The 17,625-nt window shown below is 41.1% G+C and overlaps 2 protein-coding genes across 4 annotated transcripts in view; one reads left to right on the forward strand and one right to left on the reverse strand.

Moving 5' to 3' along the window:
• The window catches only part of canx (calnexin), a 27,665-nt gene extending 11,633 nt beyond the window's left edge, over positions 1 to 16,032 (reverse strand). For all 3 annotated transcript variants that reach the window (XM_079669586.1, XM_079669587.1, XM_079669588.1), the window contains exons 1-8: positions 15,876 to 16,032; positions 6,726 to 6,968; positions 5,585 to 5,658; positions 4,855 to 4,913; positions 3,649 to 3,790; positions 3,483 to 3,564; positions 2,106 to 2,298; positions 1,398 to 1,587 (exon numbers count right to left, since the gene is read on the reverse strand). In XM_079669586.1, coding sequence (XP_079525712.1) covers positions 1,398 to 1,587; positions 2,106 to 2,298; positions 3,483 to 3,564; positions 3,649 to 3,790; positions 4,855 to 4,913; positions 5,585 to 5,658; positions 6,726 to 6,965 — 980 coding nt within the window. In that variant the 5' untranslated portion in view covers positions 6,966 to 6,968; positions 15,876 to 16,032. The remainder of the gene's footprint in view (positions 1 to 1,397; positions 1,588 to 2,105; positions 2,299 to 3,482; positions 3,565 to 3,648; positions 3,791 to 4,854; positions 4,914 to 5,584; positions 5,659 to 6,725; positions 6,969 to 15,875) is intronic.
• Positions 1 to 17,625, forward strand: part of LOC307032686 (uncharacterized protein) — a 528,358-nt gene that overhangs the window by 394,333 nt on the left and 116,400 nt on the right. The gene's annotated exons all lie outside the window — the stretch shown is intronic.

Consider the following 17,625-nt stretch of genomic DNA (forward strand, 5'->3'; position numbering starts at 1 on the left):
TTCAGGTGATAAGGGGAGGGGGGGGGGGTTACCTTGGTTGCTGATTGGCTAATGGTTACTCAAGACAACACATCGTTATGACATCATCAAGTGGCCAAAATCTGATTTTTTATATAAATGGATCAGGACAAACGTGTTGATGTAGAAGAGAAACGGAGAAGAGGGGACACATGTTGATGTAGAAGAGACATGAGGAAGAGGGGACACATGTTGATGTAGAAGAGACATGGAGAAGAGGGGACACATGTTGATGTAGAAGAGACATGAAGAAGAGGGGACACATGTTGATGTAGAAGAGACATGGAGAAGAGGGGACACATGTTGATGTAGAAGAGACATGAAGAAGAGGGGACACATGTTGATGTAGAAGAGACATGGAGAAGAGGGGACACATGTTGATGTAGAAGAGACATGGAGAAGAGGGGACACGTGTTGATGTAGAAGAGACATGAAGAAGAAGGGACACATGTTGATGTAGAAGAGACATGAAGAAGAGGGGACACATGTTGATGTAGAAGAGACATGAAGAAGAGGGGACACATGTTGATGTAGAAGAGACATGAAGAAGAGGGGACACATGTTGATGTAGAAGAGACATGGAGAAGAGGGGACACATGTTGAGACATGAAGAAGAGGGGACACATGTTGATGTAGAAGAGACATGAAGAAGAGGGGACACATGTTGATGTAGAAGAGACATGAAGAAGAGGGGACACATGTTGATGTAGAAGAGACATGAAGAAGAGGGGACACATGTTGATGTAGAAGAGACATGGAGAAGAGGGGACACATGTTGATGTAGAAGAGACATGAAGAAGAGGGGACACATGTTGATGTAGAGGAGACATGAAGAAGAGGGGACAAATGTTGATGTAGAAGAGACATGAAGAAGAGGGGACACATGTTGATGTAGAAGAGACATGGAGAAGAGGGGACACATGTTGATGTAGAAGAGACATGAAGAAGAGGGGACACATGTTGATGTAGAAGAGACATGAAGAAGAGGGGACACATGTTGATGTAGAAGAGACATGAAGAAGAGGGGACACATGTTGATGTAGAAGAGACATGAAGAAGAGGGGACACATGTTGATGTAGAAGAGACATGAAGAAGAGGGGACACATGTTGATGTAGAAGAGACATGAAGAAGAGGGGACACATGTTGATGTAGAAGAGACATGGAGAAGAGGGGACACATGTTGATGTAGAAGAGGCATGAAGAAGAGGGGACACATGTTGATGTAGAAGAGACATGAAGAAGAGGGGACACATGTTGATGTAGAAGAGACATGAAGAAGAGGGGACACATGTTGATGTAGAAGAGACATGAAGAAGAGGGGACACATGTTGATGTAGAAGAGACATGGAGAAGAGGGGACACATGTTGGAGCCTCACCAGTCCTCGGGCTTGGCGGCGGCCGGGTCTTGGATCTTCGGCCTCTCGTCCCAGTCTTCTGGTTTCTGGTCGTCCGGGTCCTCGATCTCAGCGGTAGGGTTGACGGCGGGCGTCATGTCGCTCAGCAAGCTGCCGCTGTTCACCACCGTCTGATCCACCAGGACCTCGAAGGTGTTGTCAGGGTTCAGCACTAGGGGGCGCCACAGAGCACTCATTAGGTTTTTTGCATTTTAAGAAAATTATGGTGATTTTTTAAGAAAGAAAAATATATTAATAAATAAATACTGCAAAGCATTTTTTATTTTAAATATTTAAAAAAAATTATTTATACATTTTCTCGTATCTCTAGAGATTCGATGCACGGCAAGGGTGTGTGAGTCGTACCCAGTGTGTGTGAGAGAGTGCGTGTGTGAGAGTCGTACCCAGTGTGTGTGTGTGTGTGTGTGAGTCGTACCCAGTGTGTGAAAGAGAGTGTGTGTGTGTGTGTGTCGTACCCAGTGTGTGTGTGTGTATGTGTGTGTGTGTGTGTGTGTGTGTGTTAGGTACCCTGTGTGTGTGGTACCCTGTGTGTTTGTGTGTGTGTGTGTGTGTGTGTGTGTGTGTGAGTCATACCCAGTGTGTGTGTGTGTGTGTGTGTGTGTGTGTGTGTGTGTGTGTGTGTGTGTGTGTGTGTGTGTGTGTGTGTGTGTGTGTGTGTGTGTCTCTTACCCAGTGTGTACATGTGAGTCTTCTTGTCGGTGAAGTAGGTCCTGAGGTCAGCGTCAGGTTTCTTGGCGTGTTTCTCCTCAAACTCTCCAGTTTTGGGGTTCTTGTGTCTGAAGATGAAGTGCAGCTTGAAGTCCTCTCCACATTTATCCGGTCCAAACATGATGGTGTACGGAGTCTTATCCGTGAACTGGTCCTATAAACACACACAGGTTTCATTTCTCCAAGTCTCCTTATTTCACAATAAGAGCTCTGCTTCCTTCAAAATAACGCTGATCTTTTGGGAAAAAAATATAAATAAATCATTCTTTATCTATTATAACAGTTTGACTGCAGATAATGTATGATTATTTCACAATAAGAGTCCTATTCACTTTATATTTCACAATAAGAGTCCTATTCACTTTATATTTCACAATAAGAGTCCTATTCACTTTATATTTCACAATAAGAGCCCTATTCACTTTATATTTCACAATAAGAGTCCTATTCACTTTATATTTCACAATAAGAGCCCTATTCACTTTATATTTCACAATAAGAGCCCTATTCACTTTATATTTCACAATAAGAGCCCTATTCACTTTATATTTCACAATAAGAGCCCTATTCACTTTATATTTCACAATAAGAGCCCTATTCACTTTATATTTCACAATAAGAGTCCTATTCACTTTATATTTCACAATAAGAGTCCTATTCACTTTATATTTCACAATAAGAGTCCTATTCACTTTATATTTCACAATAAGAGTCCTATTCACTTTATATTTCACAATAAGAGTCCTATTCCCTTTATATTTCACAATAAGAGTCCTATTCACTTTATATTTCACAATAAGAGTCCTATTCACTTTATATTTCACAATAAGAGTCCTATTCACTTTATATTTCACAATAAGAGCCCTATTCACTTTATATTTCACAATAAGAGCCCTATTCACTTTATATTTCACAATAAGAGTCCTATTCACTTTATATTTCACAATAAGAGTCCTATTCACTTTATATTTCACAATAAGAGTCCTATTCCCTTTATATTTCACAATAAGAGTCCTATTCACTTTATATTTCACAATAAGAGTCCTATTCACTTTATATTTCACAATAAGAGCCCTATTCACTTTATATTTCACAATAAGAGTCCTATTCAAGTCCAATACACTTAATAGTTCACAATAAGAGTCTGATATACTTTATAATTCACAATAAGAGCATCTACTTCCTTCAAAATAAGTCATAATGCCGATTTTTGTACGACTGCAGAGAATGTGTGTTTATTACACAATAAGAGTCCTATTCACTTTATATTTCAAAATAAGAGTCCGATATACTTTATATTTCACAATAAGAGCTCTTGAGGTGTGTTTTGGTACTGACCAGGTCCAGATCTGGGGTCTGAGTCAGCAGCTTCACGTAGGCGCCGCCGCAGTCGAGCCCAGACTGGAAGTTCACCTCGTACCTGAAACACCACGACAGGAAGTGATGAGAACACCTGGCAAGTGATACAGGAAGTGTGTGTGAGAGGTGTGTATGTTGTTCTTACTGGATGATGAGCGGCTTGCTGTCGAACACGAAGGGTCTCAGCAGCTGGGCGGAGATGGCGTGATGTTTGGCTCGAGTCTTCAGGACCAGACCTTTGTCTCCGGCCAGTTTGCTGTCCTTCATCTCCTCCACCACCCATTTACCTGGAAGCAACAACAACAACAACAACAGGTGAGCTAATAACCAGATACTCTTCTGAGGGTTTTCATGGTTTATGTTGTGAAAATCCTGAATGTCCTCTTCCAACATGAGAGCAACATGCTAACAAAGGTATCAACTGCAGCTTCATGACAGGATGTGTGATTACCTAGAAGAGCATCAGGACTGTTTGAGGCATATGATAGCTATGTGATTAACATGATGATTCAGCCTCTATGGAGAGAGACATATGACAAGCATGATCATTTCTGACGTGGAGCTAATCTGAAGTAAACATTGAATACTGCTTTCTATTCCTCCATCTTGTGACTGTGGAACTCCCTCTCTTGGATATCAGCATGTGAAGGACACTGTTCAGGAACTAGTTGATGCTCTGTATGTGATGACTCCTTCCATTCTGGAGAGGATCACAGATACATGGATCCTGAGATTCAAGCTCAAGCCGAGGACCAGGGATTATTAACATTTGGAAAAATTCCTATTTTTGCGAAAAATGTCGATTTGTAATTTTTGCGAAAAATTCCTATTTTGGTAATTTTTGCGGAAAATTCCTATTTTTGAGCATGTTAAGAAAAAGTCCGATTTTTGTGAAAAAGTCAGAATTTTACGATGTTTGGAAAGAAAGTCAGAATTGTTGCTCATTGATGCTACTTATATTCTTGTGGATCATAAATACATGGATCCTGAGGTTGAAGCTCAAGCCGGGGACCAGTTAGCATGTCGCGGTACACGCTTAGGGGGAAGGGTTGATTTTCAATGACGTCGAAAAAACAGATGCCACTTTTTCTGTTTGCTTCCTTTAATCTGATCTTCTTTCATTTACATAAACTGTTCATTATGTTATTAAAATCAGTCTGATTGAACCCGCTGATTGGGTGTGAGCATTCTCATTAATCAATATGAATGGAAGATTATCAGATCAAATAAGATGACCTTTATTAATCCGTTTGGGGAAATGCAGTATTTTAAACAACAGGGTGAGATGACACGAGTGTGAGCATTCTGTTCATCTGAAGTTCACATTCACATATTTGAGATCTAGACATACCGTCGTATTTTGCGATGTCTTCATCTGCTTCCTCCTTCTTAGCGCTGGACATCACCCAGCTGAGAACACACAGGTACAGTTTACACACCTGAACACACACACACACACACACACACACACACACACACACACACACACACACACACACACACACACACACACACACACACACACACACACACACACACACACACACACACACACACACACACACACACACACACACACACACACACACACACACACACACACACCTGAACACACCTGAACACACACACACACACACACACACATCGGAACACACACACCTGAACACACACCGGAACACACACCGGAACACACACACCTGAACACACACCTGAACACACACCTGAACACACACACGAACACACACACACACACACACACACACCTGAACACACATCTGAATACACACCTGAACACACACACGAACACACACACACACACCTGAACACACACCTGAACACACACACACCTGAACACACACCTGAACACACACACCTGAACACACACCGGAACACACACACCTGAACACACACCTGAACACACACACCTGAACACACACACCTGAACACACACACGAACACACACCTGAACACACATCTGAACACACATCTGAACACACACACTCTGCTGCAGGAAACACTGGAAAATTACATATCAATAAAAACATATTTTGAACTCTAAATCCCTGAATGACTGTGCTCACCCATCAAGCGTCCCCCGGTCAAAAGACTCAGCGATGAAATGTTCCCCCATTGGCTCAGGAGCCTTGTAGGTCACCTGACAAACAGGAAGTAGAAAGAAGATTGAAAAAACTGCAGATTTATTAATTTAGGAAAGAATTAAGAATAAAATTAGTTTTTTTCTCCTTTTTTTCTTTCGAGGCCAAAAAGAGATTTGAGTATGCAACCTTTCTGTCTGTGCTGGATTATGGAGGTGTGGCTTATATGAAAGCATCTTCTCGGTCCATCTACCACGGTGCACTGACATTCATCACAAACGGCAAAACTTTGGATGGTCTTCCTGACTAGAGACTCAAACACCGGCACTATTCCATCTAAGCATCTACATTAACTGACAATGAAAAGGATCTTATCGGCTTGGCTCAGAGGATTTGTTCCTTCTAACTGTAGCTAAAGTCCGTACTGGCGAAGAGGTTCAGATACGCTGCTCCTGGAGCAAGGAACCAGCTTCAAATTGAGCTGAAACTCAGAGCTGGTTCCTTTGAAACCGACTAAAAGCGACTCTAAATGACTTTGAAGCCGCCGCGGTGTCTGTAAATGCTTTGGCTAACTGGTGTATGACTGTGTTGTGATTGTGTGTTTTAAAATGGTCTGTAACTGTGCTGTTACCTATCTTGGGCCAGGACTCACTGGACTTTAACACCCCACACGCACAGACACTCAAATCCAGCACCAGACACTTTTCACGCTGCTATGGACAGTCTGCACTAACGCACATTATCAAAGATATTGAAGTGAATGTTATTCTCTATATATTGATTATTGTGCTTTTATTCAGGTCTTAATGTGCGCATATGTGTGTGTGTGTGTGTGTGTGTGTGTGTGTGTATATATATATATATATATATATATATATATATACATACACAATTTTCTTTTTGTATTGGGGATTGTGGGAAACGATATTTCGATCTCTCCGTCTGTACACAAACTGAAAGATTGGCAATAAAGTTAACGTGACTTGATTCTCTTGAAAAATATATTTGTAATCTCAATGAGACTTATCCTGATTAAATAAAAAGGTAAAATAAAAAATGTATTGCTCCTTTCAGAAATGAGCGGTAATGAAATAGCTTATTATGGTCTCGTAGCATTCGCTCTCACCTTGGGAATCGGAGGAGTTTTGGGCTCAGCTGGAGCTTCTTCCTGAGCGTCTCCCTCCATCATCTCGTCCTCTTCCTCTCCTGCAGCCAGACCCAGATCCAGCTCGTCTTCAACGTCCATCTCCTCCTCCAGACCCTCCTCCATCACATCCTGCAGACCGTCCTGCGCCCCGCAGACAGGAGGAAGACTGAGGCAGACGAGCAGACCGAGGGCCAGGAGAACCAGAAACTTCTGATCCATAGTCTGCAGAATCAGAGTCACTTCATTAGTCTCCTAGCGAGGACACGTAACTACAGTCACTTCATTAGTCTCCCAGCGAGGACACGTAACTACAGTCACTTCATTAGTCTCCTAGCGAGGACACGTACAGAGTCACTTCATTAGTTTCCCAGCGAGGACACGCAACTACAGTCACTTCATTAGTCTCCTAGCGAGGACACGTAACTACAGTCACTTCATTAGTCTCCTAGCGAGGACACGTACAGAGTCACTTCATTAGTCTCCCAGCGAGGACACGTAACTACAGTCACTTCATTAGTCTCCTAGCGAGGACACGTACAGAGTCACTTCATTAGTTTCCCAGCGAGGACACGCAACTACAGTCACTTCATTAGTCTCCTAGCGAGGACACGTACAGAGTCACTTCATTAGTCTCCCAGCGAGGACACGTAACTACAGTCACTTCATTAGTCTCCTAGCGAGGACACGTACAGAGTCACTTCATTAGTTTCCCAGCGAGGACACGCAACTACAGTCACTTCATTAGTCTCCTAGCGAGGACACGTACAGAGTCACTTCATTAGTCTCCTAGCGAGGACACGTACAGAGTCACTTCACAATGCAGCAGAATGTACATATATATTTGGCCTCCCAAGACTTTACACATTTCCTCTTTGCTTTCCTTCGGGTTCATCTTGCGCTTTATCAGTTGAATCACTTTGAACATTAGTTTGAGATGTTGACGGCCTGGCCGAACTTTTTTAACCCCACAGTCAAATAACTTAATTTGCTTCGCCATGTTTTGTAAAACGTGCATGGCTTTCTGGCTCCGTAATCACACCAACGCACGTGCAACTTAAGTATCAGGTTCCGACTGGTCACAACAATAATTAAATATCACTCTTAATACAACATATAATTAACATGTATCTATTTTGGGGTTCACATTTAGCTGTTTGCTGTCCTTATTTATTTTTGTTAAAAACTGGTTGCCACTGATGGAAACCAAAGGCCAAGAAGTGGTTGACATTTTGTCTGAATGGTTGCCAATGGCGACCTGGGAACCGTTACTGTTGAGCCCTGACGTTAAGGATAGAGAAAAGCCCGTAAGTTATACGAGTAAAATATGAGTACAAATATCAATGGCATGCTCATTTCACAATAAGTGTGCAGCAGCAATTTAAAGAACTAGGTGAGAAATAACATATTAGGGTGGTGAGATGGGAGAGAGGAAATGAGGAGATAAGGAGAGGAAATGAGGAGATGAGGAGGATGAGATATGGAGAAGGGACAGGAGGAGGAGGAGGAGGAGGAGGAGGAGGAGGAGGAGGAGGAGGAGGGAAACATGAAGGGAAAGGGAGAGGGGGAAGCAGGTGGGAAAACAGAGGAGGAGGAAGATGAGGAAGTGAAAACATCTGCTGTTTGTTTTTCTCTCAGCAGGTGAAGCGGCCTCAAAGAGCGGCCATGTTGGATCAGGTTTTATTTTGTTCACGTCTCCTGTTGCGTTTCAGAATCTGGATCAGGAGAGGACTCTTTAAAATAGAGACACTACATACTGACATACACCTGAACATCAGCAGGAGAGGACTCTTTAAAGTAGAGACACTACATACTGATATACACCTGAACATCAGCAGGAGAGGACTCTTTAAAGTAGAGACACTACATACTGATATACACCTGAACATCAGCAGGAGAGGACTCTTTAAAGTAGAGACACTACATACTGATATACACGTGAACATCAGCAGGAGAGGACTCTTTAAAGCAGAGACACTACATACTGATATACACCTGATCATCAGCAGGAGAGGACTCTTTAAAGTAGACACACTACATACTGATATACACCTGAACATCAGCAGGAGAGGACTCTTTAAAGTAGAGACACTACATACTGATATACACCTGGACATCATCAGGAGAGGACTCTTTAAAGTAGAGACACTACATACTGATATACACCTGAACATCAGCAGGAGAGGACTCTTTAAAGTAGAGACACTTCATACTGATATACACCTGAACATCAGCAGGAGAGGACTCTTTAAAGTAGACACACTACATACTGATATACAGCTGAACATCAGCAGGAGAGGACTCTTTAAAGTAGAGACACTACATACTGATATACACCTGAACATCAGCAGGAGAGGACTCTTTAAAGTAGACACACTACATACTTCATAGTTAGGTGCTAAATAAATGTTAATATTTATTTTCCATCGCTTTAGTTCCTGTGAATGTTTGAAACCGGTTGCTGAACTACAAACTCTCCACAGACTCTATAAATAACTCCATAAAACACTTCTCATTGTGTCCCTCATGCATTTAACCAACAAACACACACACGTAATTAACTTGTGTTTTCTTGGCAACCACGCAACCCTAATGAGCTTAAACCCCACGGGATTACTGTTGCACCCCAACACACACTCTTAAAGCCACAGCCAATCTCTCACACACACACACACACACACACACACACACACACACACACACACACACACACACACACACACACACACACACACACACACACACACACACACACACACACACACACACACACACACACACACACACACACACACACACACACACACACACACACACACACACACACACACACACACACACACACACACACACACACACACACACACACACACACACACACGAAAATGAAGGTAACTGAGAATTTAAAGGGGACCTATATGGGCAACTCTCCACCTATCAGGGGAATGAGAGACCGCGCGAAAGCGCTGTAGTACATATGCCAGGCCTGTAAGTGGCGCTGTAGTCTGCCACAAAAGCAGCGAAGAAGACTTCCCGTGCATGGTTGCCCTTCTGTTTATTCTCCGCTGTGGCTCTTTCTCTCCCTCCCCGAGGGAAGCGTTTGCTCCCTCTCTGTAATTCTCTCCGGTTTGTCCACCAGCAGATGACAAACACCTACCTCTCCGCCTCTTCCAAGGGACGAGGGGACCGTGCGGCAGAGTTTCAGTTGTCCGTTAAAGTTTAAATCTTCCAGACAAAATTAGAAAAATGCCGGTCAAAGGTCTTCTTTGTTATTTATTGAGCTTTAAAACAAATGAATAACGACTCTAATAATAATATAATAAAACACGGAGGACGGAGATCTCTTTTCCTCCCCCTCTTCTGACAGCCCAGCAGCTGATCAGAGCTCCCCTCTCCAGCAGGGGGGCGTGGTCAGCTGCAGGGGGGCGTGGTCAGCTGCAGCTCATTTGCATTAAAGCTAAGTAACAGAATCAGCCCCTGCAAAAACAGGGCTGGAAAGAGCCAATAGAGCGAAATGAGGCATGGCTCAAATGCAGGATCTGTTTATATAGGCATGGCCCTACAATATATTATTCAAATATAGCATGATCCACTTTAAGTTAAAAAAGGTAGCGCTCAAATTGTAAATCGATTAACCGATAAATAATTCTTTAATGCAGTGAAATTATATTTGATATATTTTATTCATCCCAAATTGTGTAATTATTTCAGAAATGTCTTTAAATGCTGTTTTCTAGGCTCTTACGAATATTGGATGTTTTTCTTGGTTTTATCTCAAATTAAAGCCCAAATCTGCGTGAGGATGTCCTGTTTTCCATTTTAAAATTTAAAAAGACATGACTAGAGGCGCAACGATCGACAAATGATACGAAACGTGTTTTAATGCCGATTTAAGCCTTTAAAATATTGACATGTTATGTTTTTCTCTATTTAATATCATTTCTAAATGAATACTTGTGGATTTTGGACTGATAAAACAAGACATTGAAAGACTTTGAGAAGCTGGGATGAGTATTTGTACTTATCGTTTCACCATTTATACACCAAACCATTAATAAAGACAATTTTCTGCTGACTAATTCTTACTGATGTGAATGAATGCAGATTAGTAAAACACACAGAGATCCTGCAGACTGTTAAAACGCCACAGCAGCAGACAGTTAATCAGATTAGCCTGCAGCCGGATTAGCACACCAGCTAAAGGTGTGACCGGCAACATCAGTTGTTAGCTTAGCATCAGAGCCACGTGGAGTTTCTGGGAATTAGCTGCAGTATGCTATTGCCTAAAAATAGCATGATAGGTGCACATTAAATTAAAGGTTATTTTGTACCAATATGTCTTTTATAAATTGAGTTTCAGGGAGTGTTTCCAAAAGCATTAACCCTAAATGTTTGCAGCTGTGTTTCTGCCATCGAATCCAGTTAGGAACCAGTGTGCTATCGGTGGAGGATCGGGGGTTTGCAGCAGATGCCCCGCAGGCTAAAGTGTTACTAAAATGAGATTAACTGCAGAACAGGAAGCTGATTAATGCTTGCTGTCGTTTCGTCTAAAAGCTTTCCCCCGTCCCAGCCAGTTCCCAGGAAAACCAGTTGTTTGATACACACGATACAAACTCTCTATATGTTGTTTATCTGTCAATAAAATGAACTGCTTTGAGTCTCTGTGTGTGGAGATGATTTAAAGCCTTAATTATCAGCTAGGCAGGTTACTGTTTACCCTCTAGCAGTGAGAAATATATACAGACTGGTTCCTAACTGGGAATCTGTCACTCATCCACCTCTATACCAAGATAACATTCATTAAAGGAGTAAATGATTTATCTGTCATTAAAATAAACTAGTTTGAGTCAGCGTTTCCAGGGGGGGGCGTGTTGCCGTCATTTTATTCAGCTCGGGACGCCCTGAACTCGAGCCGAGGGCGCCCAAAAATTAACAAGACGAGAGAATCCCTCTGTTGGAGGGGCAAAGGAGTCTGGTGGGATTCTTTTCGGAGTATTGAAGATCGTTTCCGTCATCGCCGGAGCCTCGCAGCGGCAACACTGAGGCTCCGTGGTAAACTGTGGCAACACGACTCACTAAAAAGAGACGGAATTCCCATCACTCACGTAAAGAGATAGTATCTATAAGGGATGGGGGGGGGGGGGGGGGGGGACGACACACACCTCTCAGCCCTGGTCTGGCGGAAACACTGCCGCCAGTAATATAACGTTATTATTAATAATAATATTTAAAAATATATATATATAAAAAAAGGAATCGATTTTTTTTAATCATTTTATTTTTTATTTTGTAATCATCTCGCAACCCCCACTTTGGGAACCCCTGCCCTATGATACTGTTTCTCATCAATATATCACAGGTCTCAGATATATCCAGAGGCTGTCTCTGATTGGCTGAAACACCAAACAGATCATTGGAGCATTACCCATAATCCCCTCTGTTTCAGCCCTGTTTCCAAAGTGCTGATTCTCTGTCTGTTACTTTAGATGAAAATAAGGAGCCCCTCCCCACGCCCCTCTGAGAGACATTTGGTTACAAAGAACTCAATGGTGCTCTAGAGGAGATTCAGGTGATAACACAATGTGTTACACAAGACAACACATCGTTATGACATCATCAAGTGGCCAAAATCTGATCAGCTCATTTTCAGACAGGTTTTTATAGAAATGGATCAAAAAGAGAGAGAATCTCAGAGGGGACACATGTTGATGTAGAAGACACATGAAGAAGAGGGGACACATGTTGATGTAGAAGAGACATGAAGAAGAGGGGACACATGTTGATGTAGAAGAGACATGAAGAAGAGGGGACACATGTTGATGTAGAAGAGACATGAAGAAGAGGGGACACATGTTGATGTAGAAGAGACATGAAGAAGAGGGGACACATGTTGATGTAGAAGAGACATGAAGAAGAGGGGACACATGTTGATGTAGAAGAGACATGAAGAAGAGGGGAGTGTTTCTAAGTCTCCTGCTCCTCCGGCTGAAAGTAATCAGAATTGAAATATGCGTGGCCCTGAAGAGGAGCAGCAGGTCGATCCGGTCGGACTGGATTCGTCACGAGGGAAGGAATATACTTGACGGGGGATTTAACTCACTGCAGGGTGATTACAGTTTGGAAGGGAGAGAGAAATACTCGGGTTATGTGCACTAAAATGTATTCAGTGATTTATTACATAATAAGAAGAGAGACGAGAAAGGAAACATAAAGGGAGGTAGGGGACGGAAAGGAAAGAAGGGAGGAGGTGAGGAAAGGAAACATAAAGGGAGGTAGGGGACGGAAAGGAAAGAAGGGAGGTGAGGAAAGGAAACATAAAGGGAGGTAGGGGACGGAAAGGACAGAGGGGAGGAGGTGAGGAAAGGAAATATAAAGGGAGGTAGGGGACGGAAAGGACAGAGGGGAGGAGGTGAGGAAAGGAAAGAGGGGAGGAGGTGAGGAAAGGAAGCAAAGATGGAGAAGGAAAAATATGTCTGTTTGTAAAAATGGTTTCTGATGATTTTTTGTTTTTTTTAAGAAAAGTATGACGGCCATTTTGTGCCATTTTATTATTAAATGTACAAATAAATTCAACAGCTAACTACTTGTGCTCCTAGACATGTTGAGATGTTTCTAAGCAGGTAATCCATAAGAAGATCACCTACAGAGCTTCAATCCATTTCACACTATTGATTTGTATTTATTTATATTGACAGTTTGCATCTTGCGCCCAAAATACATTACGCAAAAGTTACAATTGTTTGCAGGAGATTAAAGGATGCTTAAGTGTATTTGAAGGGTATTTAGGGAGATTCAAGCACATTTCCTGGTGGTTTAAGGGAGATTTAAGGGGTTTTGAGAAATGTAAGATTGTTTGCAGGAGATTAAAGGATGCTTAACCTGTTTAGCCCCGAGCCTGTTTTTCAGGTCTTAGGCTCCAAAATGACATTCCCAGAACAAATGACCATATCTTCCCTTCTAAAAGGGTTAAATCCATAATCTTTTTCTCAAAGTAATGGTAAACCTGTGAGTTGGATGTAGAAAAGTCAGAATCAATACAGATGTTTTTATTTTAAAGAAAATTCAGATTGAACATAGTAAAAAAAACTAAATTATAGTGTCTGTCCTAAAGTTATTTTTTACTTATATAGTGAACTACCCTTGGGTGATGGTAAGGTAGACTAAAAGCTTTAGGAATCCAAAGTACAACATATAATAAGTACCCTGTATCAAGATTGATGCAAAACAAGTGATATTTGACCTTTTTAGAGAGATTTAGCAAAAAGAAACACCTCTGGGGTGATTTGGGTGGAAATGGGGGTTTTACCGTTTCTCTGGAACCCATTGGTCGATTTTGGTGATTGACATATCTTTCTGACCGTTAGAGCCAATAGAATCGAAGGGGAATGTCCCCATACACACACGGTATAAAAAAAAAGGTGGGGGCTTCGCTCACACAGTTTTGCATCAGAGTTAAGCTATCTCTCGCTCTGACATCTGGAAACGGAAAAGCAGTTTTATTGCTTATGGATTATCGGAAATCATTCAGACACATTGGATTAACTTCAGCAGCGTTTTTATCGTTTTAATGCCATTGAAGACCACTTTTGACCAGACAACGACCAAGGTGAGCCATGGTGCCGGTTTTAGCTATCTAGCGCCACATGTTTTGATGTCTGTTCTTGTTGATAGCTTCGCGAGTTCTTATCATGGAGTGATGATGTATGTACCCATCGATTCTGTGTCATCTCACGATGCCAATCGATCAGTTAGCTGAGTTTCTTCCCGTTACATGGATATAAAACATTCATAGTTTATTGAATATTAAGATGCCCTCAGACGCTGTTTCCTGCAGATGACGCGTTTTTCCCCCCGGTATCGGGGGTGCGGTGTAGAAGAGGTTAAGTGTATTTAAAGGGTATTTAGGGAGATTCAAGGACATTTTCAGGGAGGCTTAAGGGGTTTTGAGAAAGTTAAGATAGTTTAAAGGAGATTTAAGGATGCTTAAGTGTATATGAAGGGTATTTAGAGAGATTCAAGGATATTTCCTGGTGGTTTAAGGGAGGTTTAAGGGGTTTTGATGAAGTTAAGATTGTTTAAGGGAGATTTAAGGATCCTTAAGCAGGTCTAAGGATGAATAATGTGCCATGTCTTTTAAAGAGGAAACAGTGAGTAAATTGAGAGAACAGTTTCTCACTTTGCAGCTCCTTCAGTCATGTAATTATCATTTTAAATGCAACATATTTAAGGGTTTTGTGTGTAAAGTGAATGATTAATGAAGATAGCTAATCGACAGCTTGCATATAATCATTGGTTTGCAGCCTTGGACCTTTTTATGATTTATTCCAACAGACCTAGCTTAATATATTTTAGAATCATTTTTACTTAAGTTGCCTGGGAATAAACCCCTTTATTCGAGTCATGTGAAGCTAACATGCTAACTGCCATACTCATTCAGGGAGATAACTAATTGACAGTCGGCATATAATCATTAGTTGGCAGCCTTGTTCTTTTTCATGCTCGTTTCCAACACACCTAGCTTTTAATATTTGGCATCTTTAGCCATTTTAGCACATCTTAGTCCATTTGTAAATCAGGTGTTTTATGTTTTTTAAAGTGCATTTGCCGAGACATAAGAAGCTACCATGCTTACCGACATACTCATTCATTCGTGGATATCAACCGGTGTTTTGCATCGCTTGATATTTTGCATTTTAACTCACATTTGCTTGTTACTTCAGATAATAAATCTCCACCCTCATTGAATACGAACACGTCAGATTAGGTTAGCTTAGCATTAGCTTTGGTGCTGCTAAGGAGAAGCCACATAGACTTCAGGTTTCTTTAAACAAACACAATGACACTTTTATTCCCCCGCACGTAAAGAAACATTCTCCTTTACATGTTTAATGTGTTATATTTAGTCTTTAACGCAGCATGCTAACGAGCTAGCTCATTTCACCTGTAGTTAATTAGCCACTTATGCTAACAGCATGCTGTGGAAGGAACATCTTAATTTATAACGGTTAAAACACTGACTTTTTTAACACATAAGAACACAGACGGTTTAAACAACACCACATTTGTCGTAAGGCGGTGCTATCCCGCTGTGTTTACCCGTAAATATAGTATTTATTCGGTCTCTTTACTCACCTCGTCTGTTGAATGTTTGACCGCCTGGGAACTACTGAGGAGCGTCACGTGGGGTATCGGAGGGCACGGCTCAACTCCCCCCTGCCGTCGCTGATTGGCTACATCTGACGTTTCCTGGCAACTGTCAACACCGGATTGGTCGACGGGGAGTCTCAGTCCGACGAGAAGGTGCCCGCCCTCTACCGGAGCTGAACCTCGTGGACAGCGCTGATTGGTCGACTTGAGGGGGGTAAGGGCGCACCGATTGGCTGGAACGAGGCTGATGACAGGGCCTGATGGATGCGTTTTTAACTGATTTTATTATATTACATTAGTTTAAATTACAGTCTATCATTAGGTATTTTACACTTTATGAGTATTATTAGATTAATTAAGACATTTCCTATTTTAGGAATGTGCTTTCACGACGTCATATGTGGTATTTACATAAATTATAGTATTGAAATCGTGTGCAAAGTGACGTTTTATTGCGGAATTCACTTCCTCTCATTATATTTAGCATATTTTCAGGGTGTTTAAAGCAGACCTTAGAGATGTCTAAAGGCTGGACCCCTTAAAACAACACGAGGTAACCCACCAGAAAAAATTAAGAAGAATAAATACAAATGGACAAAAGTAAAATAAATAGAAAAAATGTAAATTGTATATTCTCTGTCTAACTTTGGCTGTAATTAAAAAATGAAAAGAAAATGTACATTTCTAATATTAATGTTTGTTTTATGGAACAAGAGAAAAAGGTACAACAAATGAAAAAATAAATATATATATCTTTCTAAAAATATATATACAAAAAAAAGTGTCAAAAAATATATATAAAATACTCAAAAGTAAATATATATATAAAAAAATACACAAATTCAAAAAATACAAAAGTAAATAAAACAATTAAATAATAATAACCATGTATAGTCTGGATGACTGTGGACTAAATCAACTTATTTTAAATTCAATAAATACCCATTCTGTCTATCAACTTGCAGCTCTTGTGATATCTTTAAATGTCTTTAAATAAATTAAATAAATATACACAAAAATCCAAACAGCGAAAATAAATCTGTACATTTTTTGCGTGAAAAATTACACAAAAAAAAGAAGATTAACTGATCATCGAATTTTCTGTTAAATATAATATATTCATTCTTTAAAAATAAGCTTCCCTATCCATTTTATTTAACCCTGTTCCGTTTTTTATTGAATGTGTTTTTATTCTATTTAAGCGGATTTTAGTTCTTAATTTGTTGTAATGTTTTTATTATCTTTAAGAAAATAGCCCCTGACTCTAAACCCACAACCCGCCCCCCCCCCCCCCTGTTTCTGCAGCATGGCGTCATGTGATCTTCCTCCATGTGACCTCCTCTGCTTTTACTCCTCTATTCTCTGCGAGAACCGTGAGACCCTCATTACCCCCTGATGATTTACACAATGCATAAGTTACTGAGCTTTGTTTTCACACAGATCACCAGTGTGTGCAGAGTGCAGACCCTTGTGTGGGAGTGGGAGGGATCCTCGGTGTGTGTGAGAGAGAGAGAGAGAGAGAGAGAGAGAGAGAGAGAGAGAGAGAGAGAGAGAGAGAGAGAGAGAGAGAGAGAGAGAGAGTTAGTGTAGTGGGAGGGATCCTCTGTGTGTGTGTGTGTGTGTGTGTGTGTGTGTGTGTGTGTGTGTGTGTGTGTGTGTGTGTGTGTGTGTGTGTGAATAGTGATTCATGCTTTTAGGATGTGGAAAAGTCTCTTTACACACAAAAACAAAGGGA

This window comes from Notothenia rossii, assembly GCF_949606895.1.
Source record: "Notothenia rossii genome assembly, chromosome: 3".
NCBI classification, from domain to species: Eukaryota; Metazoa; Chordata; class Actinopteri; order Perciformes; family Nototheniidae; genus Notothenia; species Notothenia rossii.